Genomic DNA, 27,067 nt, shown 5'->3' with positions numbered 1-27,067 from the left:
TGACATGTTAGGAAGTTAAGTTATTGCTATTAAAAAAGTACTGTTACATATTGTTAGCATTAACAGAACTATTTGTTGTCATGAACAAATGCAGCTGGACCACAATGGTCTCCAGGGCTTAGCTTCATCAGAGGAACCGTCATCATAAAGTTCATCTTAGCAAGACAACAGAGGATGCAGATCATCCTGGAAGGAAATGGAAAATGTCTATCAATTTATTTCAGAATAAATAATACAGGCTTATACCACAGAATAGCTTTTCATCTGTTTAATATTTCAACAGAAATAGAACACCACTGTCTCTCATATTTACACTTAGTATTGCTGAGTACAAAAAAATATATAAAACTTACGAAGTACACTTGTTGTTCATAATAATAAAAAATTTAGATAATGTTTAATGACCTTTGCATCATTTTCAGCAGAAGTTTATGGGAGCTGATAAAGCCATGAGTTAAAGTAGGTACATTGCCTTCACTTCAAAGTGGCTGAAGCATCTTTTTTTCAGGTTTACCATGCATTTATATGTCTGTTACATCAGCACGTTAAAATTGAGTCATGACTGGCTGAAAATGTAACAGTACTGTCTTTTAAATACTAGTAACCAAGAAGGCTCACTAGTGACAGGGTTCACTATAGAATGAAACCAAACAAAGCCTAAAAGGAATATTCCAAAATTTTATTCCTCCCGAAATGTGGCTTATTTCTCTGTTTTGTGCTTGCAGCTGAAATCAGATTTAGACAAGCAGGATGGCAACCTAAAATACATTTTGACTGGGGAGGGAGCCGGAAGCATTTTTATCATTGATGAAAGTAACGGCAAAATTTACGTGACACAGAAGCTGGATCGAGAAAAGAAAGCCTTCTACACTCTAAGAGCACAAGCAATTAACAGGAGCACTCAGCTTCCTGTTGAACCTGAATCAGAATTTATTATCAAGGTTCGAGATGTCAATGATCATGAACCACAGTTCTTGGATGGACCTTATGTGGCCACTGTTCCAGAGATGTCACCTGAAGGTACGCCATGCTGTGAACCAAACCCTTCATTTCCTGATTTTTTTTTAGGTAGCTATGTTGATATAAAAACTTAATAACATATTTTATAGACTGCCTTTCAGTGAGAAGGAAGCAAAGTATTTTACAATCTTGGAAATTTGCAAAGGTATCTGCTTAAACTGAAGGTTGTGCATACATCTACTTAACATCCTTGCCTTTAAATGTTTAGGTACCTACATGTATCCAAGCCCAGAACCTGGATACATGCTTGGATTGACTATAGAGAGTTGTCTTTCCTGTCAGTGATTCAGCCTTGAAATTGGTACTTGTTTAAAAATATAACATTACCATTCGAAATAGGTAGAGTACTATAGCCAGCTGATACTGAAGAGGAGATTTGGGGCTGACAGTTTTCACTACTTTTTCAATCAGTATAACACCCTAGTCTCCAGAAAATTGTTCAGTGTATGATTATTGTTACAACCTGTCAGCTCTTCAGGCTTCTACCAATCTGAAAGAAAAGTAGTGTGCACGTAACCTTTAAAGTCCTCTGACATCAGCTGACTCTTTGAAGGACATAAATACAAGCTTGGCTGAACTGCAAAGTACTCAACAGCATCCTTCAGTCTACTCTGATTCTGCTTAATAATTAAACAATATGTCTTTACTATAGCCTGTGTAATATAAATCATATTGTACTGTAACTGGAAGACATTCACATTCGTATCACAGGCACTCACGATTTCACCCCCAAGGATACGGATAGTTTCCTTCCTATAAGTAATAGGTTCAGAACAGGAATGGTATGAAGCTAATGTAGGGCTGATGTGATCACCACCAGTCAGCTTCTCTGTGTCTCAAATAGATGGTGTGAAGTGAAGGACTGCCTTCTGATTTCCTAAGCACAGAAATTATAATTTTCTTGTCAAGAGGAACAACTTAAACCCTGCACCACTTCTTTCCCACCTCCACAAGATCAAATGGACCTGTACTAGGATCTGTCATGTATCTGGAAACTTAATACAACAAATACAAAGTCAACATCTGACAAATATAGTTGTATATATACATATATGTGTATGTACACATATGCATACATAATGTGTATACATGTACATTTAAATGTAAAAAAAACCCTCAAAGTGTGAATGCAGCTGACATAAACAAGCATGTTATAGATACTGCTATCTCCAAATAGTTATCTTCAAAATCAAAGGAAAACTGAATTCTTTAAGTCTTACAGAAAGAATCCCAGTAATCTTTTAAATTCATACCCCTATCTCTTTTGGATATTTCTATTGTAAATAATATTGAAAAGAAATTCAAATATTGTGCTACTTAAAACTGTATGAGTTAATAAGGTCATTAACGTAATAGCATCAGTGCTCATAAAAGGTAATAAAAAATATGTTTCATTCAGCACTACCCATTCAACTTTTAGCGCAGTTTCAGTGAATCTTTCACAGGGAGCTGTAAACTTTATCTTCTTCTGCCAGCCTGGATAGCAGTTGCAAGAAAAGGATATTCATGCCTGGGGTTTAATCAAAAGTGGGGTTAGTATCCTAATTTCTGCCAGGAAGCAGTAGCTCACCATCACAACCAGCAATAGCTACAAAAGACATCCATTTAATCAATTTATTTCCTAGTCACCCTGCTTATAACACCTTCTATGAGGGTCTCATGGTTTAACCCCAGCCAGCCACAAAGCACCACGCAGCCGCTTGCTCACTCATTTCCCCCCCACCAGTGGTATGGAGGAGAGAATCAGAAGGAAAAAGCTAAAACTCGTGGATTGAGATAAGAACAGTTTAATGGAGCAGAAAGGAAGAAACTAATAATGATAATAATAGCAATAATAAAATGACGATAAAAATAGTAGAATTGGAATATACAAAACAAGCGATGCACGATGTAATTGCTCACCACTCACTGATCGATGCTCAGTTGGTTCCCAAGCAGCAATCCCTCCCAGGCCAACTCCCCCCAGTTTATGTACTGGGCATGACGTCCCACGGTATGGAATACACCGTTGGCCAGTTTGGGTCAGCTACCCTGGCTGTGTCCTGTGCCAACTTCTTGTGCCCCTCCAGCTTTCTCGCTGGCTGGGCATGAGAAGCTGAAAAATCCTTGACTTTAGACTAAACACTACTGAGCACCAACTGAAAACATCAGTGTTATCAACATTCTTCTCATTCTGAACCCAAAACACAGCACTGTACCAGCTACTACGAAGACAGTTAATTCTATCCCAGCTGAAACCAGGACACAGGGAAATCACTTTTGAGTGTATGATTGTTTCTTCATGGCCACTTTCTTCCATGCAGACAGACTTACATGTCTCGAGACTTCTGCATCTGAGCTCTTGGTCAAGTAACTTTTTCTAACATAATCAGCTGCTTGTTCGGAGGGTACTTCTTTATGCGTCTTTACATCTCACTCATTCACTCAAGTTTGGAGACAAGAAGACAAGTGCCTTGTCAAGGACATTTGCATTTTTTTTTTAATGTGCTCACAGTAGTAATGGGCATAGTTCATTATCTGGAATTATCTGGGTATTTTTACCTGGGATTACACAGGTTTAAGACTTTGATAATGGCCTTTTTTCTTTTCCTTCCCCGCTCCCTCCCCCGTGGTAAAGCATTGTTTATGAGGCACTTGGTGTCTTACAAAAATGGTTTTAAAATAGATAATAATTTAGTATGGCTTGATTTATACTCACACAGACCTGTAACCATTCACAGAAGTATATCAAGAATTGACTTATGGATTCCTTCTATTTTATCTTCCTGTCTTAATGCTGAGCTCCTGTCTTAATGATGGCTATAGAGAAAAAAAAAAAGAAAAAAGTTAGGTAGGACAGTAGTTATGGCCAAAAACAACAGTAGTAATCTTTTCCTGTATACTTCTGTTTCTCACCTGAAACCATCAACAAGCAGTTGACAGATGAGAATTTTCAATCTATATTGACTTGATTTGGCTATAAATTTATACCCTAAAAACGAAAGGCTCAGCAGTCTTTATCTAATCTCCTGTGTCATCTATTATATATTTAAATTCCTAAAATACCGTATCACTTCAACATAAGATTAATTAAACTGCAAAAAAAATTAATTTATTTTGTGATATTCCTGTAAGACTATAAAGAAAAGATTCCAGTAAAATGTAGAAATATATGAAATGGAAAAAAAATAAAAATCAGAAGTAACGCTACCTCCCATTTATCAGAATGGGTGAGAAATAAAACAAGATGCGTGTGTACTTCCTCCCTCAGACACAGACTACCTGAAATAGTAAACTCACAGATTTGCAGTCATCCAGTGTTTGATATATGAATCTAAGTCAGTCCTATGGATCTTGAAATATTTTCTACACTGATGCTTCTATATTTGACCTCTCCAGCACTAGTACCATAGCTATTTTAGAGATCATTCTTTCACCTACTTCTTCCATGTAGACACTACTAGACTACTGCCATATTAATGTGTATATCTGGCACATAGAATGTAAGTGAAATGGTATATAATAGTATATACCTCAACAGTGGTCAGCTCCAATGAAACAGCTGAGCCATACCATGAAGTCTTCTCAAAGGGTAGGGACCACACTTCTGAGGTGAAACCTCTTTCAGTGCACTTACTAAAGCGTCAATCCTTACAAAAAAATTTCTAGCCTCCCAGTAGATAAAGAGAGTAACCAACTAAAATTTGCAGCATTGATACCGTAATAGTTCATTATATCAGTGCTTTTCTCCCAGTAAAATAGAACATCTTCTTGCATAGTAAGTGTTGTAGACCAGAATTAGTTTAAATGATACAGTGCAATAGAGAGACTTGGCCTTTGCTCTGTTTCGGTGCTCTCTAGCAGCAGTTCAGCTCACTGATGCTAGACCTGGGATCTCCTGGTAATTTCCTCACAGAAAACATGCTCAAGAAGTGTGCTCAATACTTGGGAAAGCAGTTCACTCTTAACGAACATTTAGTCTGGAACTGAGAAAGCAAGGAGACAATAATTCACAGCCTGCCACTTGCCTCAGAGAACCACAGAAAAACAGAAAATAGGCACAGATAAATTTGCCTAAAGTTAGGTACAAATATCTATCTATCTATCTATACTAATGTGCCAACGAATTAGAATACATTTTACTTCTTTCTTAGCTCTCTTTTATCTTCACTACTAAATTTTATTAGGATGTTATATGCAAGTGTCACAGTAAATGAAAAGTGTGTCAGCAAATGTACTCTCTTCTGAGAACACAGGACTGTGGTTTTCCCTCAGGCATTTGGTACAATTTTACATTAAGTGTCTTCCATATGGCTGTTAAACATGTACAAAGGCAGTGTATCTGATGGAATGGTTAAGAATCAGATGTAATAATGTATCAGTACTTAATGTTTTTTATAGATTTCAAGCTCCAGCTGGAAAAATGAATAACTATTTGCCGTTTGAGGGCCCTATAGTTTACCTAATGGGCTGCAATATATAAGTGGCACTACTATGTTTTGCCCAAGAAGGGTAAAACCAAGGCTGCAGAAATACAGCAATCACCAAAATGTAGTTAGCCTTAAATAAATCTAATAGAAAGCAAAAAATGTGTAAGAATGTTTACTATCCAGCTTAAGACACTACTGTGTACATAAACCACATATTTGGGGCTAAACTTTATATCAACATCACACAGACTCCCATAATCAAAAATACATGTTTGAAAAACCACAGACTTATTCAGTTAATTTGTCTCTGCCATGATATCCATCTTCATGTAAATGTGGTGAAACTGTATCATGGTTGGATTGTCAATTATATCATGTCATGGCTGGAATGTCAAGAGGTGAGGTTTGGGGGTTTTATTTGTTTGTTTGGGGGCGTTACGTGCTAGTTGATTGTTTTAAAATATATTATTTGTATCTGATCAGTTATTCTTCTCCCAGCCATGGAGTTATAAAAAAATGGCTTTTTGGAGTTTTTGAGTATATAATATTAACACTGTGATTTCTATCACTCAGATACAGATGTCTGGGTAAACATGATTCCATTCAGCAAATGGCTGGCTTTGTTTGCTGCAGGTTAAATGTATAAAGAAATATAGGCTTCGTGGCAGTGAAAAATTAAAAACTGAGAAAGTATTCTAAACCCAGGATAAAATTTTCCTTCTGCTTATTACATAGTCCGTATTTAATGTAGAGGTTCATATAGTGATCATGACATCTTTGTCCTAAAAAAATGTGAGAAACCATAGTCCTCTCTTTACATGGTCTCCTGACACCCCAGTTTAAAAATAGTCTTCTTCCTGAGAGTGCAGGAGGTCTGTTATTTCTCCCCCCGCCCCATCGGCTCCCTCTTTACCAGATGCCCCTACCCATTATAACCACCAGCTGCATCTCACTGAGCCCCAGTGGCATATCCCATGCTTCTGTCTTCTGCTATACTCTGGAAGAGTCAACAGGCAAGCAGAAAAGTAAGCTGGGCCTTAGACAAGCAGCAAATGCTGGTCTAGATTCAACATTTCTTGCTAATGGTTAGAAAATGTAGAAAATAAATCTACCTTCAAATGAGTGAGATGCACAAAAGCTATAATGATAACTTTGCAGTCCTATATATGTTGAATTTTATTCCTGATATATTAAATATGGTGCTGTAAACAAGTCCATTTCTAAATGTAGTTGTGGGCACTTGGGTTTATTTAGTAATGGCATTTAGAAAATTTAGTTAGTTTAGAAAATGGCATTTATAACAAACTGTACCTATTGGATTATTCATAGTTCTTGATCTCTTCCTAACTAGCACTCCTTTTTTTTTTTTTTTTTTTTTTTTTTTCAAAGCAACTGCATTCTAGTCATGCTAAATTGTCTTAGAGGATGGATTTCCTGTATTAGTAAGAGCAGTTTCCATAGACTGCAACTGATATGAAGTTAATGGTTGTGTAGCTGAAGATTTCCTTTACCCTTCAGTCTTATTAAAGAATACTGTTTCTGAAGCACACATATGCTCTGGTTAAATATTAATCTGTCATTTTATCTTTATTATTTCTCCAGAGCAATAAGGAACAGTATATATATGTATACATCTATACACACACCTAACACACACCTAAATGTCAGAATTTTGGTAGTGTAGGTACGTTTTGAAGGACTTATAACTGCAAAAGTTGGTGGCAATTAATAATATTTTAGTGTACCTCCACTCTGAGAGAAGATAAAATGCATTATGGAATCACTTGAAGTACTGCTGAATAAATTGAGACAAAATGCCAAAAAATATTTCTTTAAATAATCAAAATATTTCATTAAGCCTATCCTTATATGAGAAAGCCTTTTTCATTTCTGTTTAAAAATAAAACTATTGAACTGTTAGAAAACTCAGAAATTAATATACTTGTTTTATTGGGGATAAGTATTAACTTTGAGTTTGTCAAAAAAGGTGTTTCTGGTTTAAATCCTTGCACTCCATTGTTTCTTCTTCTTTTCTCCTCCAGCATAACTATACAGCTATATTGGTAAGCAGGTGCAACCATGTGAACGTATGCCAGAAAGTTTTAGAAAGTAGCTTGATTCCCTGCTGTTCCTCATGAGAAGTGATATTTGTATTCTTATGCAGAACCTAGGTGAGGAAAAAAGACAAAAATAATGATTAACATACAAAATGATGCTACTGTGAATATTTTCTTTTAAAGGACAATCACCACTGACAGTACCATGAGATTGCTGTCAATCTTATATCTAGGACATAACCAGCTTCCAGCCAGAGATGAAATCAAGCTCTGCAGATTGATTCTGCCATGTTTTTGCATTGGGGATTCTGCCATCACTCTTGCACTGGGACAGGCTCATTAAAGACTCAAGGATAAAAAATGTTATCAGAGCCTTGTTATACTTCTTGGCTGCTTTACTTGCTAACAATTAATTTCTTTATCACCAGTGGGTCTACTGGTGATAAAGTGGCTGTGTTTTCTTATTCCCATGGGAAACTTCCATAAAATACTTTGAATAATATACAAGGGGAAGAGAAACAATTTGCTGGACTCCATTCACATATCAAAAAATAGGGGGAAAAGCATAAGATATGTGGTATTTTAAGCAACATAAATATAGTGTTGAAAAGTCATATGCTATATATTTTTATTTTCATTGACAATTTGAATGCAACAAGAATAGTTGCTGAGGAAATATTTTCCCTTTTTAATGATAAATTTTAGAAGGTGCCATTTGCTCCTGTAAATTTTCAGGACTGTTTGCTAATATAACTGGTATGTTAAAAGCTTTTTAAAGAGTTTATGCTTTGTAATTATGAGATAATTTATACAAGAAGAAAATAAACGTAATCTATTTCCTTTTTTCCTTGAGGTACTTCGGTTACACAGGTAACAGCTACAGATGGCGATGATCCTTCTTATGGGAATAGTGCCCGTCTGCTTTACAGTCTCATTCAGGGACAGCCTTATTTCTCTGTGGAGCCAAAGACAGGTACTACAAATGATCCTGTAATTTGAAAACATTCATAAACTAACATAAAATGGATGCAAGCAAAAATGTCTTTCTTCATTTCAACACAAAGATCAACTGATACCACCCTACACTTGTACATCATTGCATAGTTCCTAGATCTAAAAAAAAAAAATTCTTTCTTTCCCATGGGAAGCTGAAATTCTTTCTGTCTTGAGAATCAGCAATTTATTTAGCAAATTATCTTACTAAAGAAAAGAGTTGGATTCTGAGTACCCCATCCAACAAATGGACCTAGGAACACTTCTGGGTTAACAGCTCTACGACTCATTACGTGACATTCCTATCTCTATGTTGAAGAAACCACAGATATGTGACATCCCTCCAAAATCCGGATTTCTGGGAAAGATAGATGATTATATATGATAGAGGAGACATATGGTGTTCTCTGCTTTTCAGAACTCTAAGGATGCAGAATGGATCTGTCATACAGTGTAGATGTTGCCATGAGTACTAATTCCCAGTATTAGGACAGTCGTGCTGTGCATGGTCTGGAATGCAAATTCATAACTGTATCCAATGATGCATTTTATACCCTTATTATATGGTCAGATGTTGGGAAAAAATGGGTCTTTATATGGTATGATATTATACTTTTCATTTTTAGGGGTCATCAGAATGGCTTCCCAAATGGATAGAGAAACAAAAGATCAGTATTTGGTCATCATCCAAGCCAAAGATATGGTTGGGCAAACAGGGGCGTTTTCAGCAACAGCCACTGTTACCATCAACCTCTCCGACATCAATGACAATCCACCTAAATTTCAACAGCGTGAGTATAGCCTACTTACAGTAGTTGAAGTCTTGAGGAAATTTAGATCTACTGTAGCTCTGTTAAGTTCACCGGTAGGTCTTTTCAGAACAGGTCTGTGCTTTGAGTTCAGCATACAGATTTAAAAAAAAAAATAATAATAAAGAATTCCCACACAAAAGCTCAAAAATGAAAAGGGGAAGAGAACCTGTCATTACAGAAGACCTCAAGCTTGCTGGTTTTATTACTAGGCTTTGGAGGCAAATGACTTACTACACTGCTTTCCACATAGTTTGCTCTACCTAAGCCTAAAATCGGGGCAATGGGATATTTAGCACTGTTTTCACTCACTTTCTTTCTTTCTCTCCTCTCTTCATTCTTTGCTGACAGATACTGTAAACTGTTTGGCAAAAGACGTGGTCTTCTCTGTCCAGGGAGTTTCTAGCAGATGTGGGAGCTGCTAGCTGGGCTGTCAGGAACAGCTAGTGAAACGCAGTTGGGAAGTGCTGCCCTCCACTGTTTTTCACCCTGTTGGTTCTCCTTGGCTCTTTATTTACTGCTAAAGTGGGGCTGAGAGAGGAGGACTCACTCACCAGTGGAAAGGTTGTCATCCCTTGCCTCCAAGATCTAGCCATTGCTGGATTAGATCCATTGTTCTAATAAAAGCTGGGGGCTTTCCCCAACTCTCTGAGAGCCTCAGGCCGTCATAGCTACAGCAGGTATTGACCATGGCAGATCACTAAACTGTGCCAGCATTTGTTTCTTTAGGACTCTACTACATGAGTGTCTCTGAAGAGGCTCCTGTGGGCACAACTGTAGGCAAAGTCTTCGCAGAAGACAGCGACGTAGGGGAGAATGCAGCCATGAACTATTCACTTGAAGGAGATAGTTCAGATGTTTTTGACATCATTACTAACAATGAGACTCAAGAAGGAATTATCTTATTAAAAAAGGTGAGATATTGGAAACCTTAAAAACCCCCTCTAAATACTGGAAAGAACCTTCCCGAGCAAGCTGGATGTTTAAAGAAGGCCTGTTGCTTTGGCTCCTGCTATCTTTTCTTTCTTCAGGCTTTGTGATTTGATTGGAATATTAGGGGAATAAAAAGAAATATGCTTTTCTTTCTGTTTACTTTTTTTTGACTCATTCTTATTACTGCTGAATACAATAGTGGCAGTCAAAGTATCTTAATGTTATTCCTAGCTGTGCAACACAGTGTATCCCATTGTAAGAAAATGTTCTATCTCTTCAGTGCATCGTCTGTAAAATCTTTATCAATAAATTGTACACAATATTTCCTCACTTGCAACACGTCCTGTTAAACTTAACTGAAGCCTGACTGTATTACAGTATTAGATAGACAATGGAGTTTCTGTTATGACATAGCCTTGAAAAGACACTAAATATGCTAAAAACCATACCAGTTTATGAATGTAGGTATTTAAGAGGCTTTAATACTATGTGATTTAGTTTGGAATCACATAGGAATATTTCTGGGTCATCTAGGTCATCATCTGAAATGATGATAGAGTTTGATAGTCCAGTGAAATCCAGGACTGAAGAACTGAATATAAATTTGTGTGTGTGTGTTTGGTTTTGGTGTTTTTGTTTGTTTGTTTGTTTGTTTGTTTCTATTTTAATTTATTACAATTCCGGAAGGATATGGGGGGAGGGAGGGTTTGGTGTTTTTTTTTAATTACAGAAGATAATGACTATCTAAAATAGTAATGTAACTATGCATTTATTAAACACCCATTCTTTCCTTCTGGAATGTATTTCCTTTAGAGACTAAATTTTAACATACTCAGCTTAAGCCCTACAGATTTACTGATTCACATTGTTTGTGTAAGAGTTAAGAATGGTGTTCACTAAGGTTACACTTATGTTGGAAATACTAATACTAATAGAAGTTCTTTTTCTTAGGGCTGGCATTCTATGGGAAGATTTCTTTTACGGTGTTGTTTAACTGTAACATTAAAGCCAGCTTACATGTGAAAGCAAATGATGGCATAGCACAGTTTAATTTTAAAGTGGTTTTAAAGTAAAAAGGAAGTCTTAGAAGTAACTACTTTTGAAACATTCCCATAAGAAGGGTAACACCTTGTCTTTATCGTCACACCCCTTATTGAACTTTATTTAATTTAAAAGTGAAGAAAGAAATAATTTCACATCTTTCTTTCTTAACAGAGAGTAGATTATGAGAGCAAGAGGAGATACAGTATTCGAGCAAAAGCTGTGAACAGGTACATTGATGACCGTTTTCTGAAAGAAGGACCATTTGAAGACAAAACCATTGTCAAAATCAATGTGGAAGATGCTGATGAACCTCCCGTTTTCACCTTGGAGAACTATGTGATGGAGATTGCTGAAGGGGCTATGAGTGGCTCACTGGTCGGCGTTGTAACAGCTAGAGATCCAGACGATGATGACTGCCCAGTCAGGTACCTAACCTAAAATGTGAACAGGTCCCGAATATAAATGTAGTTGGGATTTCCAAAGGCTTTTTCTGTTTCTCACTTTGGCTCATGATTACAGTTAATCATGCATTCATTGCAATAGCCTAGGTTACTCTTGGTGTCATGGTTTAACCTCAGTAGGCAGCTAAGGACCACACAGCCACTCCTTCACCCATTGGGATGTGGGAGAGACTCGGAAGGGTAAAAGTGAGAAAACTCATGAGTTGAGACAAAACCAATTTAATAGTGAAAAAAGGAAGGAACAAAGAAAAGAACAAAGGGGGAAAAACCAAAGCAAACCCAAACCAAACCAAACCCAAACCAAACCAAACCAAACCAAAACCAAAACCCACAACAAAACCCCAAGAAAAACAAGTGATGCAAAACAATTGCTCCCCACCAGCCGGCTGACACGCAGCCAGTCCCCGAGCAATGGCAGCCTCTCCCAGTTTTATTGCCGAGCATGACGTCATATGGTATGGGATGTCAGTTGGGGTCGGCTGTCCCGGCTGCGTCCCCTCCCAGCTCCTTGCGCCCCCCCCAGCCTCCTCGCTGGTGGGGTGGGCTGAGAAGCAGAACAGCCCTTGGCTCTGGGTAAGCCCTGCTCAGCAACAGCGAACGCATCCCTGTGTTAGCAGCACTGCTCTCAGCACAAATCCGAAACACAGTCCCGTACCAGCTACTAGGAAGAAAATGAACTCTATCCCAGCCAAAACCAGCACAGTAGGTTAAATGCTAGTAGGCTTGTGCATCTTTGCAATCACTTCGAGATGGGGTAATATTTTAAACAGTAGCCTGGAAGAGGCTGTGCATAGCAGCAGAACTAGGTAGCACAGCCAAACCTGTAAGCGCCTGCAGGTGTTCCAGTCTATTCCCAATAATTTCTGGAGACATGGAAAGATGGACTCATTGCTGGGAGGGAGACACAGAACAGCTCCTCTGGCATCTGCTCAGCTCAGCATGACCAAAAATTTACCAATTCCCTACATCTACCACAGTTGCCCCACAGAGATATTATATAAAAAGAGTCCCCCAGGCTTTTAAACTTGAAAAATAATTTTGCTGTCTCTGAAGGGAGAAAACATGTAATTAAACTTTAACATAGGGTTTATAATTAAAATAGCTTCTTGAGTTACTTGACATCACTGTGTACTATGTAATTTAGCCAAGCTAGGATACAGGAACAAATGGATTAGACACAAAATAATCTATGATGTGTAGATTCCTAATAGCAGATATATATATATATATATATACACACACACACACATATATATATTGTTACTTGTAGTTATGGCTTCGGAGGTTTAGTTAATGCAAGGCCATTTTTTGAATGATTTTACATTCATGTACTGTTATTTAGTAAGCTAGTCATAGGTTAAATTAAATAAGAATAAATAAAAATATACATGTACTCTTGTCCCCCCCGTCCCCCCCCCCCCCCCCGGAAAAAAAAGACTTGTTTTGTGGTTTATTTAGATGACTGCAACATCTCCTGTGAAACATTTAACCACAGTGTATATCTAGGACTTCTTATTTTGAAATATTTCAATGGAATTTGCTACAAAGTGAATACGTCTTCATAGTCCCAAAACAGTGACACATATATTGCATCACTGAGTTTCTTTAAAATAGAGTATGTCACTTCTAGTGTAAAGATATGTTTATTGCACTAAGTGCAATGCATATGAATCTAATTTTGGAACTATTGCTATCACAAAAGACAGCAGTTGCTTATAATGTAGAAAACCAGCTGTGTTGCCTTGTGCACCCCAGTTTTCAAAATAAAAAAAAGACATGCAACAAAACCTCACTACATCTGTAATAAAATATAACTAAAAATATCTAACAGTTTTTCTGAAAATTATATATCAAGAACCAGATTACCAAAAAAAAAAGAAACCAAACAGAACAAAACACAAATGTCAGAAAACCCTACACAAGCTTTGGATGTGGAGGATAAGGAATACTCACCTAAAAAAAAAAAAAAAAAAGAAAGAATGAAGAAATTGAATTGTAAATCCCTAAAATAGAGATTTATAAATGTCAGACCTTTGGCTCAGACGATAAGAACTTTCACTGACTGTGTTGTGCTGGTTCCTTGATTTATCCTTCTACTGATTTTCAACACAGACAAAATGTAATTATAAATAACAAGTTAGAGAGTCATCCAACTGCTGGCACATAACGTGAGCTGGAGTCGTAAGTGCCAACAGGAGACAGAAAGGCTTTGTCAAGCACAATTAAAGCTACAATAAAAGAAGGACTAGTTGCATGTGGGAATTCCAAACTGGAGTGGTAAGAACCTTTCAAATCTTCAAACAGGTTTTATTTCCTTGAAATAGACTCTAGTAGGAACTGTGACATATGGTCTTTTTTTTATATATTTCATGAAAATTATTAGTAAATATCCTTTCCATTTGAACCAATATCTTTGGTGTCTTTTTCAGTCCATCTCTGGCCTGTGACCAGTGGTTAGACTTTAACAATTTGAATGGTATGTATGTATGTATGTATGTGCGCATGTGCATGTCCACATACGGACATAGCATCCGGAGCCTTTTGAGTGAAAACTCAGGAACATGGGGCTCGTTTGCAACCATTCCCTGTGTTAGGATTTTGTTCCCTGCCTAGGTGTCACCTCATTATAGATAGTTGTCTGTCTGTCTTTATAATGCCCGTTCCCTTGGTCTCAGAACATGTCAGCAATGATAAAATAGATTTGCCATTATACCTCCACTTAGCTGTTAGTGTTATTCATTTCACAAGTGGCACTTTTGCTGTTTCTTTTCAATGAAGTCATTCACCTGCTGTGAGCCTGACTTAGAAGTAAGAATGAATAATGCATTTCAGATTCAGTTCACATTAATATAGATCTGAAACACATTTAGTTTTATAAAAAGAAGAGCTTTGATCTTGGCAGCAGTGAATTTTAAATGTTTATAAGTGTACTTTTTTCATGATTTCTGAGTTGTTGCAGCACACATTTATATGTATATATGCACAGCTCTGTTTTCTCAGCTGACAATAGCTTTCTATGTCCTTGCCTCTGATGGAACATTTCAGTATTAGGGAACCTCTTCACTTTTTTTGGTGCAGGTACTCTATTGTCCACGGCATGCATTTAAAGAGATTGTTCAGCATCAATGAACACAATGGAACAATCATTACAACTAAACCTCTGGACCGAGAGATAGCTTCTTGGCACAACATAACTGTTACAGCCACAGAAACAAGTGAGTAGAGAAATTTAAGGAACGTTGTGTTTTAAACACTGTGAACTGTAATTATCCTCTGAGTATGCCTTCTTTTAAGTGAAGAATACATGCTTCTTTCTCATTATATTACTGTTGCTTGCTACATTAAGGAGCATTATTAAAATGATTAGTTAAATAGAAGCGTAATGTATTTGAGCTCCAAGGTCCTGTGCTCTTTCATAAAAGATGACCTTATAAAAAAAGAAAGGAAATTGTAATAGGATCGAGACTGTAATGCTTTCAAGTTACACTGAAGCATATGAATTGCTCCTGCAGTGCAAGATCTGATGTTAAATTAGACCCTGGCTAATTTCACACCAGATTTTTGACTAGTGTGAAATTAGCCAGGGTCTAATTTAACACCAGCCAGAAACCTGTGGCTCATTAATTGTGAATGTAAAGCCTAAATCAGCTAGACTTCCCTTCAGTGGCAATTAAATCTCTTAAGCATCCTTTATATAGATTTTACCTGTCAGTTTAGTTTGAAAGTCAAATGCAGATTGCCTCTGTTTGTGCTTTTGGTGATCTGGTTGCCCTAACTCTGGGACAACACTCTACAAAATTAACAGCTACTAATTTATAAGGCAGTTTAGCAAGAATATTGGGATATTATTTCAAAAATAATCACATCCATCCTCAGGAAGGAGAAAAAACGTATGAAATTAGAATCGAATCAATAAATCAGACAGGTTTTGCCAAATACTTTTAGCATGTTTTTTTTTTAATCCTGAATCTCAGATAAATGCTATTTATTGCTAAGAATACTTTAAACACATATTCATAAATTGCACCGTTCCAAAAAGGGAGCATTCCCTGTATATATGTAGAATATTACTGCTAGGAGTTTAGTATAGGATGGTCAGTAGCCATTTTCATTGAAGTCTTTATTTTGTGCTTAGGAATTGATGGTATTTTCTTCCTTTTCAGCTTCTCTGTGAGTTTTTAAGCACGAATGTATTTTACTTCTCAGGTTGTTGGGCAGTTGGCAGGTGTTGGTAAAATTGATCTCTGGCATATTTTTGTCATATCTTGAATGGCGCTATGGAAACACAGCGGGATGACTTTGGTTGGGACTTTTCTGTTTAGTTAAACAATAAAATAGGAAAGAACTAAATGTTACAAATGAATAAGTGTCTCCTGCAGCAAAAGAAAGCAAGCCTTTCACAGTAATGAAAGTTATTGTAGAGAACCCAAACCCTCATTATCTTCATATTCTTATTCTTTATTTCTTTAATGATGATAAGGTCACTGTCTATAACACTATATTCAAAAGCATTGAAGTTAGGTCACCTTGGTCTGGGCATACCTGAAATGATTTATAGTATGAACTAGTAACATTTTATTCCTTGAAATATAGTCACAAAATTGTGTGTATGAGACATTTAGTGGATGACATTGTGGCTCCACTGAAGCCAAATCAAAATGCCATTAGAGTTCGTCCACACAATATTCATTGCAGCTGAGACAGATATTGAAACTGCATTACAACAGCAACCTCCCTAGGCACCTATTGAGGTCCTGGCATTCATAAAGGACACAAGCCTTTTGCCTCCTTTGTAATGACAGGGATCAGAGATTACTCAGAGGAACTTGCCTCTGTTATTGCAGACTTGTGGTGTGGATCATCCTGTCCTCATACTATTGAGATAGCATGTTTTAAAGGTACACAGAAGTAGATCAAATTCGTTGGACCTTAAATACAAGCAGTCAGAACCTGCAATCTGTTGAGTCTTATTCCACTTTATGCCTAAGGTGGTTCTAGACCAACAGAAATCAAGTTTCCTTTGATCAGTTTTTACTTGGTTGTTATCAGTTTCCACCTAGGACAAGGCTGAAGCATAAACAACAGCATTCCAACCACGCATGAGACCAAGAAATCCTTAAGTCATCAGCTTCACTTAACATTGCTTTACTGAGTCAGATGAAGATTGACTGACTAATAATTAATTTAGAAGAGGAATATCTGCTTCAGCTTGCTCTCTGTTGAACTTTAGATGAACAATAGAAATTCCCAATGATAGCAACTGGCTTGAGCTTACTTTGATCCTCATTTCTCTATACGTCCACTGGAAATGTGCAGTACTAGTCGTAAGCAAACTTATCCGCAAGAGACAACAGTCATTTTCCCACTGGATCTTGCAGATGTCATCTCTTTGAAGGTTTTGGTCATGGATCTATTATTAATTCAATATTTAATTGTCACCCCACTTTGGTCACATACACTTTTATTGACAGACTTGTAACTTTTTTAATTAGTCCTTTTTAAAAAAATAAAATCATGTCTATTTCCTTTAGGAAGTAGTGAAATTTGCTTTAGCCTACATTATAATAATAACAACAACAATTGTTATTACTATTATTACAAGTTTCCTTTTACTGTCTGATGAAAATGCCAAGTTTTCTTTAATCCCCCAGAAGTACGAGTTCTATTTTGTCTCTAGAGATGGTAACTGCTTTTCTTTTCACACAGCTCCAAAATAAGCAAGTTACTAATTTGGGTCCCTAGTAATTAAAACATCAGCTTCACTCTTCACACTGACCCAGACTATTGCACTTGATATCCTGTTTTCTCAGACCTTGTTTTTCAAGTTCTGATCTCTTTCATGGAGGCTATGACAAAGAAATTTTCTCTTTATTGAAAGATCTTTAGCCTAATGTACAATATGAGTACAATAGTTGAATTCAAATTCTGACAACTATTTTCCTGTGTAAGGGATAAAAGACAAAATAAGTGTTGCCTACCATCTTCCCCAATTGCAACTGAAGGACTCACTCTGCTTCACCTAAAATCTTCATTAAATATTTACCAGACACCGATTCCAAGAGTGGCTTTTTAATGCGTTGCTTCCTCCCGATACAAAACAACTGTGATTTCAGAAAAATTAAAAACTTCCATACTGTTATCTTCCAACAGCAACATGACAAATGCTCTTCCTTCTCATTTAACCATATGCTGAGGGAAAAACAAACAAACAAACAAACAAAAAACCCTGAACCAAAACAGCCACAACACAGCAACCCAAATATAGTAAGGAAGAAAAAACAAGACTATTACCAAAAAAAAAAACAAATAAAAAAAAATAAGGGTTATTTGGTGAAAGAAAACAGATGGAAATGGCAGCTCTAGGCTGAAAGGTGCTATCTAAATGCTTGTGAAAACAAAGGGTAGGCTTTAAAGCCAATATAGTATCCAGGATTCTTACCAACAAGCAAGCTAGGAATGGGCCAAGGTAGCTGGGTCCTTCCCATGCCACTTTGTATACAACTGAAGCCACCAAAGGTGTTCCCTGTCTCCTAATAAGTGTTACAAAGTTTTCCTGTCAATGTCAATCCAGGCAAATCTCTGCCCTACACATCCGATTCTGACATAAGTAAAAGACATTAAGTCCTACACTCTCGGTATTATTTCTAAAAGGCATGTGTGCTACATTTAATGTTTATTTAAAAAATAAGGCTAGCACTGTTTCATTGCTTATTGTATTATTATGGATGTTGAGATTCAACAAGAGAAATGTCATCCCACAAAGAAGTGTTTTTGAGATGTCTCTGACAGATCATAAGCTTTGGTAAATTAGAATGGCTCTAATGATTTCACAGAAGGAGTAGCAACGTGAAACTGCTGAGTATCTAGTCCTTTATCTCTGTGGTAGTTGCTTTTGCTGCCATTTCCTATGGCAAAAGACTCAAAGCTATCAGCACAGATTCCATAAGATCCAAAAAAACAAATGTTTGCTCCAAGCAACTACTGAATTATACATTAAAAAAGCAATGTAAGAACCAAGCAAATCCATACAGTTTGAAGTGAGACAGAAAGGACTACGTTTTGGTTTTCTGTTAAAGGTCCATTTGACTAATTTAAGAAAATGTCTTTAAGGACTTCTGAAGAGATCAGAAGCAGTGACACTAATACCCATCATGAGGTGTATTTTAACCATAATGAATATTCTTGTCAGTGACATACTTCTGGTTTAGACAGAGCCGATCGAGATATTGATAGATATTTAGGTTGATAGATATTGAGTATTCCTGGAATGTCTTAAGATTATTTTATTCACTGGAAAAATGTCTTCATTATGGTCCTTACCCAACAACACGTCGAAGTTAATGTGAACGTTACTGCTGGAGTGAAACCTCCTGACTACTAGAGTAATACATGACATGGTAGAGAGGGCAGACATTTTTCAGAGCTATACCATGTAAGTGAGGATTCAATGTGTTGAAAGGGAAAGGACTTCTGAGAGATATTCAGTATGGAATCATAGAATCATTCAGGTTGGAAAAGACCTTTAAGATCGTCAAGTCCAACCATTAACCTAACACTGCCAAATCCACCACTAAACCATGTCCCTAAGTGCCACATCTACACGTCTTTTAAATGCCTCCCGGGATGGTGACTGAACCACTTCCCTGGGCAGCCTGTTCCAGTGCTTCATAATCCTTTCAGTGAAAAAAGTTTTCCTAATATCCAATCTACACCTCCCCTAGCACAACCTGAGGCCATTTCCCCTTGTCCTATTGCTTCTTACTTGGGAGAAGAGACCGACCCCCACCTCTCTACAACCCCCTTTCAGGTAGTTGTAGAGAGCGATAAGGTCTCCCCTCAGCCTCCTTTTCTCCAGGCTAAACAGCCCCAGTTCCCTCAGCTGCTTCTCATAAGACTTGTGCTCTAGACCCTTCACCAGCTTGGTTGCTATTCTTTGGACGTGCTCCAGCACCTCAATGTCTGTCCTGTAGTGAGGGGCCCAAAACTGAACACAGGACTCGAGGTGCGGCCTCACCAGTGCCAAGTACAGAGGGACAATCACTTCCCTAGTCTTGCTGGCCACACTATTTCTGATACAGGCCAGGATACCATTGGCCTTCTTGGCCACCTGGGCGGACTGCCGGCTCGTATTCAGCCGGCTGTTGACCAATAGCCCCAGGTCCTTTTCCGCCAGGCAGCTTTCCAGCCGTTCTTCCCCAAGCCTGTAGCATTGCATGAGGTTGTTGTGATCCAAGTGCAGGACCCGGCACTTGGCCTTGTTGAACCTCATACAATTGGCCTCAGCCCATCGATCCAGCCTGTCCAGATCCCTCTGTAGAGCCTTCCTACCCTCAAGCAGATCAACCCTCCCTCTCAACTTGGTGTCATCTGCAAAATTCCTGGGGATGCACTTGATCCCCTCATCCAGATGATTGATAAAGCTACTAAACAGAACTGGCCCCAATACTGAGCCCTGGGGATAACACTTGTGACCAGCTGCCAGCTGGATTTAGTTCCATTCACCACCACTCTTTGGGCTCAGCCATCCAGCCAGTTTTTTACCCAGCAAAGATTATACCCGTCCATCCTATGAGCAGCCAGTTTCTCCAGGAGGATGCTGTATCTGCAGATCTTCCTTCCCTTGGTTCAAGATGACATATTTAGAAACATTTCTATTACATAAACAAATAGGTTTTTCAGCCTAGTCTACACACACCTGTTTTACCATGAAACAAATATAGTTAGGTTTGGCTTTTCCTTGTTTGTGTTAGTTATAGCAATATAACCTTATGTAAATGCAGTAAATGCAGAAAAAAAAGTGCTTTATATTAGCAGAGTTTATTTTCCTTTTCATATGGGAATAAGCCATACTGACATAGTTTTTATATCTAAAGCCACAGCAATAGAGTGGCTTTAGATATATACAGTCATAGTGTATACTTGTATAACAGAAGCAGTACAGTGAGTACAAAATGCCTAAGAATTAAACCTGTTGTGCAAATAATACTTGGAACAAAACTGCAAGCTCAGTCTATGAAGTCTGTCAGCAGTAATGCCTTACACGTGCCTGGGCAAAATCAGGCTTCTTTGTAAATATGTTTTTGGAGACCAGTGGTTAGAACAGCTCTGTTGTTCCAAATTCAAAGTCTCAGCTTTCTGCCTTGACTAGGGTTGGGTATCCATGTCCACTGCAGTTTCTCCATGTCTACCAATGCAGAAATATTTTTAAAGCATGTGAATTCTGGTAAAATTTTCTCCCAAAGATTCAACATTTCAAAATACTAAAGAAGAGGTAGAATAATAGTATTTCTTAAAGGATTGTGACATGGGTTTGTGGTATCCACGATGTTAAGTGATGTAAGAAAGCGCAGCCGCCTCCTCCAGCTGCTCTGGCCCAGGACCCACCTGCCCGGCCGCTGGAGCCCAGCCGGGTGCCCGCGGATCTGAGGTGTCTGCTTAGGGATGTGGCTTACGCTTCCCTGTTTGCAGGCTCAAGCCATAGCAAAGCTGAGCACATGTCCCAGAGATGCACAAACACACAGACACAGAGACAGAGGACACTGACACGACCGGTAATGCAGACTGCCACAGGGAAGGCACTGCCTTCAGCAGCACCTGCATACAGGGCTCACATAAACCACAAGGACAGACAGCCAAGTCCCCTCCTCTGCTTTGGCTGGGGAGGCAGAAGGTCGCTGGTGCAGGGGCACACACGCGCGCGCACGCACACACACACACACACGACACTTTCCAGGTTCACAATCACACATACGCTCATGGATCCCTTCAATACCTGCATGAACCCTCTGTCCGCCTGGCACCCTTCCCCAGGTCCCAAGTCCTCTTATGAGTTTTGTGGGTGCCCAGCTCCCCAGCTAGTCCATGCTCAATGCTCACCGGCAAACCTGCAGCACTCACATGCTCGTCCCTCATGCACCCCACATTTGCAATTCCCCCCTGAGTGTAAGAGCATGGACCCCCCCAGATTGCCTGGCCTGGACCCAAGGACTGCCTTCTTACTGTTGAGTCCAGCTTAACGTTTGCTAGCAAAAACACTCCCCCACCCCCCACCCCCCCATGCACACCCAGTTTGGGACAGCTACAGTTGTCCACTGCACCCCCCACTCAATTCAGTAGCTTGGACACTGGACCAAGGGTACCCACCCCCCATCTGACTCCAGTAGCTGGCACCAGTTTTCACTCCCACATACACAAGTCTCACCAGTGGCTGGTACTTAGTCCCTGCAGCACACGTACGCATGCAATGATAGTGAGATTATGCAAAGCAAAAGCAAAGAAAAGATTTAACAAGAAGATATAAGATGATAGGACTGGTGATCAGGCACAGGACTCAGCCAGACAAGTGTTCTGACCGGCCCCTTTTACAGCTCTCTCTCTCTGCCCCCTCTTTGTTCCTCCCTGCACGTCCCCCATGGGTCTGTACAGCTCCAGTGATTCCCGCACCCCTCCAGGTCTGGGGGTCTATCTGGTTTACAGCTCTATCAGTTGCAAAGTCCAGGTTGATCTACCTGCAATTGTTTCTGGATAACCCATCAATTATCGTGAAGTTCATTCCTTGTCATTGTCTCCATGTTTGCTTTGTCAGGTCTGTGTCTTGGTGTATTTTGTTTCTGTTTTTCCCTTTTTTCCCCTTGGTTTCCCAATTGTCAAGGTCCCCGATCTGATAACCTCACAGGAATAAACTTTCTCACACTCTCCCATGCCCCCATCAATCAGTGTGTCTGACCAGGTTTGGTTCTCATCACCCCCTCCATATCATTTGTCCCTCAGGTTTGCGTCCCTGTATGTTCTTGTTTATGGCTTCCTTTTTTTCTTATTAACTCTTGTTGCACTGAATAATGTTCTTGACCAGATACGCTTAGAGGAGCAGGCACTCTCTTTCCACATACCATTACATGACTAGCGCAGTAAATTGTTCTGCATGAACAAAACCTCATTTAATTTCTCCAGATCAGATTTTATTTTGTACATTTAAATCAGTTTCTGATGTGGTAAATGAAAGAGTGAACAAATCCAAACTTTTACATGAAATATCCTTGTATATTTCAAGATCTACTATTATAACTTAACATGATGGATTGGTGAAAAAAAAACCAAAAACAAATCCCCACCCTCTTTAACACCTTTTTTAAACAGAACCTCAGCAAAGAAAGAAAATGTCCTTTTTTATACGTATAGGATATATTTGAACTCATTAAAAAGATTTGGAATAAAATGTGTCTGTAGCTCTCTGCAGAATATAAGTAAAATTTTCTAAAGCCTACATTAATTTAGAATATGTAGTAGATTGTAGCTTTTGATTTCTGTCTTTTTTAACCATTAGGAAATGCCGAAAAAATTTCAGAAGCAAATGTGTATATCCAAGTTCTCGATGTTAATGATCATGCGCCAGAATTCCCTAAATATTATGAAACATTTGTTTGTGAAAATGCAGTTTCTGGCCAGGTAAGTGTGAAGGAGTCAGCCATCAGTTTTCTCATTGCAATGAAGATTTGGTCTGAGATGTTACTATTTCCTTTAATACTGATTATTTCAGTACTCTGAGTACAGGCTCCATTTTGTCTATTTCCAAAATTAGTTCTGTTGATATGTGCATAGTTTGAAATTCACATTTCAAAAGACTGTTGTGTATTTTTCCCCCTTTAAAACAAAATCAATACATCTCCTTGTTTGTCTACCGAAACAGGTAATAGAGAAATACAGACAGAAACTTCTGACACCCCCCCCCTCCCCAGAATAAAACACAGATTTGATTCATGTTCATGTCACAGAAGTTAAAACTAGGGTTGTTATTGACAGCAGTAGTATAACATAGTGCAGAACAACCAGACTTAGACCAGATTCAAACCAGATCCATGTGTTCCTTGGTTAGAAAGCATTTATTGTGAACAGAACTCAGCCCCTATCTAGTTCAGTGGAAATCTGAAGATCTTTAAGTCACAGCCCTTGCAACATCTTCCCTAGCTGGCGCCTTATGGGATTGTCGTATTAAGCATCCTTCCCTGGAGGTTTTTTTTTTCATCTCCTACTCGCTCCCCAGGTGAATGGGGTCACATCAGCCAGCTGCCCTAACCCCCCAGGTACACTGCTGACTCTCCATTTTCCTCCTGCCACTGTCCTCTACACCTTTATTTTTTTTTTAAGTGATCGGTTCTACAGCCTAAGCCCTAAGCTGTGCAAGAAGTGTGTCGCCAGGCTCCACACAGGAGTCTGAAAGAAAACTGCAAAAAGTAAAACAGGATATGCAAAGTTAAAAAAAAAAAAAAAAAGTACAAAATGAGCAACAAAAAAAAGCAACAACAAAAAGTTACAGACAGAAAGATCTGGATTTTTTTCACCACTTTAAAGCATTCTTTGGACATACGAAGGAGACCTTTGGGATATTTGTGATGGTTCCATTCAAACGTTTTGCTATGTTTTGATTTCTGAATCACAGAGCCTTTCTTTTTACACTAGCTTGGTTTACTTTGACCTTGATTAGTCTGCAGTTAAATAAAGCTTTCTTTGTAGCAAGAGTAATTTCTTTATAGTTTTTGCATCCATTTATATATTTGTCTATCAGCGGTTGGTTTGTTTATTCTTCATTCGGTAATTTTCCACTCTGCAAAGGCTACCTCTAGTTCAGAAGTACTTGGAGCAAGCCATTTCTTTTGGTTTTTGGGTAAGTCATTGACAGATGAGTACAAGCATTAAAGCACTTGTCACTTCATGTTCCTTGTCTTCAAGACACCATGAATTAAATATGGAAGCTTATAAAATGGATATTTGTAACCCATGTTTTGGACTTGCCTACAATATAAAAACCCAGATGATTTATTTCCCAAGGTTTTTATTATTCCATAGTTGCTTACTGATCAATAACATCTGTATGCTAGCCTATTAATGGCTACTTTTCAATAACAAATTAAGTATATATATGTATATAAAGTATTTTGAGAATCACTGGAGAAAATGACACTGTAAGGAATAGTAGTAGCAAAAATAACAATAAATGTTTTGAGCACAGGATATAGAATTATTCCTGTTTAACACTGTAATACCTGAATGAGGAATGAGCAGGATATTTTTCCCATTTTACAGACAGGCAAAATGTTACTATAAATTTTCCTTTTTCTTTTCTTTATTTTTTTCTTTTGTTTGTTTGTTTTTTTGTTTGTTTGTTTTTGAGAGTCACAGGCATCTTTAGTTTAGCCTTTGGAGACAATGATAGTAATGTTAAATAATCTTCTCATTAACAAATGATATTAGGAAGAACAACAGGAAATTACAACTGAAGTGCATAATTATCACAGTCAAAGTTTATGACATTTTATTCAATGTTTATGATTTAAAACAGAATTGATAGCTGATGTATCTCCTTCAGTGCTATTATTCTTTTTTTTACTTTTTACTCATGGGAAAAAAAGGTTCTTTATTTTCATCAGCAAGAAGCCAAAATGTTCAAAAACAATTTTATAGATGCCCTGGTTGTCCAATGAATAACACAATTTACATTTCAGAAGAATCAGTTTAAGCAATTGAAGGGTTTAATCAGGACATTACATACCTTTTTCCCTTAGCCATATTTCTGCAATCAATTCCAAATGGCTCAGGAATCCACTTACATGTTATGAGTTGAGATCAAAGCTTGTAGAGATTCTATATTCTGGGTTTTGATAAAGAATGTGAAACACATCGTGAACAAAACTAATTGTTGTCCTAATTATCCAAACTCCGAGGCAGTTAACGGTAACTTCAATCTAGAGAAGAATGCTTGTTTTGAAGTTTGGCGTTTTCTGAAACATTATAAAAAAATTCTTTGTCTGCTTTTATTCCGTGAGAGTTGACCTTCATGTCCCTGTATGGTAGTTTTGTGAGAGTTACAGACATGTTTAGCTTAGCCTCTGAAAGGCATTCAAACAAAGGGATTACATTTTGGTCTGTGGGACTATAATTTGAAATTTGACAATAAAAATGGAAGAAGGTAGATATGTGGGTTTTGACATCATTATACATCCATTCATTATGTTTGTTAGACATTTTTAATGGATTTTTTCACTATCCATTTCATGTTATAGTTCTGTACTCTTTTATAATCCAAGTCAGCTGTATACTAGCCACAACTAAAGTTTTCTCTTGCACATTGAAAAGCCACTTTCACTGTACCACCAGTATTAAATACATTCTTTTCAAAACAACTTGAACATGAAAGTTCCTGTGTAAAATAGACTTCTATTCTACCACAGCTATAACTAGTATCAGATCAAATAGAACAATATTAGTAAGATATCCAAAACTAGAATTTCCTTTTGATTATATCTTTTTACTTTATAACTGTATGTAGACATGGTAAATGATGACCACAATGTGGTATTAATTCTTTAGAGTTACCCTTTGTGTGTGTATACAGTAACTAGAAACTGTTGAATTCTAGAGGCAATATTCTATAAAAATAATCAGGACACAAAATGGTCCAAATCTGTCCCAAAGGTAACACTAGAGGCATCCCAGCAAGAATTGACTTGACCCGGAAAGCATAATTCCCAAGGCATTAATACATTAACTCAGCCTGAAACTGAAGCTTGAAAGTTTGAAGTAAGTTATATCAAATGTCTTACATCACATGTAAGCAAACTGACCATCCAGAATATATCTATTTTTACGCATGGTAATTTCAGTCCTTTTTGTGGATATTGGTCTTTATTCATATCATGCAGGAAACAGATTTCAGCTGAAGACAAGCTGCCCCGGATACACCTACATTCTGAATTAATGTGTCTTCTCTGTTGCATATGTTTTCTGGCAGTTCTGAGTTCCTGTAATTTGGGGATCACATATGAATTGACTTTGATGTTGTAGCTTGCTTAGTAATTTTTATTAAATCTGAAGAAGTGACTGTGTATGCAGAGCACTTTGTATTAGAGATAAGGAAAAAAACCCAGATTTATTTACTCAGTACTTAGTATATAATAAAATAATGATCATTTTCAGTGAAAGTGAAGAGTACTCATTTGATATTACTTCTCTACATAACAAAATGTTGACAGAAGAGGGGAAATCTTTAACCAAATTCTAGGGGTATACGATTAATGTTAACAATGAGCTGTTTGCTAAAATAGATCCTCTCTAAGAAATCATGATGTAAAATGATTTTTGAGAACAGAGAAGTGAAAGTGATGGGTTAGTAAGCCAATTTTTATTATTTCACGTTGCTAAGTTCTCTTCATCATTTACAAAAAGCATCTGAGCAGTAGTGAGAAGAAAATAAAAAGTTACAAAGAATGAAAAGGAATGAGGGCATCCCTTAGAGTATAAAAACCTGGTGAAGCTGTGAAAGTACCATCTACTCTAGTAGGGCCTTA

At 37.8% G+C, this 27,067-nt stretch overlaps 1 protein-coding gene across 1 annotated transcript in view; it reads left to right on the top strand.

Moving 5' to 3' along the window:
• Positions 1-27,067, top strand: part of CDH19 (cadherin 19) — a 73,382-nt gene that overhangs the window by 34,134 nt on the left and 12,181 nt on the right. The window contains exons 4-10 of the mRNA XM_049830464.1: positions 726-1,020; positions 8,340-8,459; positions 9,106-9,270; positions 10,018-10,202; positions 11,437-11,690; positions 14,805-14,941; positions 23,050-23,171. Coding sequence (XP_049686421.1) covers positions 726-1,020; positions 8,340-8,459; positions 9,106-9,270; positions 10,018-10,202; positions 11,437-11,690; positions 14,805-14,941; positions 23,050-23,171 — 1,278 coding nt within the window. The remainder of the gene's footprint in view (positions 1-725; positions 1,021-8,339; positions 8,460-9,105; positions 9,271-10,017; positions 10,203-11,436; positions 11,691-14,804; positions 14,942-23,049; positions 23,172-27,067) is intronic.

This window comes from Accipiter gentilis, chromosome 27, assembly GCF_929443795.1.
Source record: "Accipiter gentilis chromosome 27, bAccGen1.1, whole genome shotgun sequence".
Taxonomy (NCBI): Eukaryota; Metazoa; Chordata; class Aves; order Accipitriformes; family Accipitridae; genus Astur; species Astur gentilis.
This window is presented reverse-complemented; position numbering and strand designations above follow the sequence as displayed.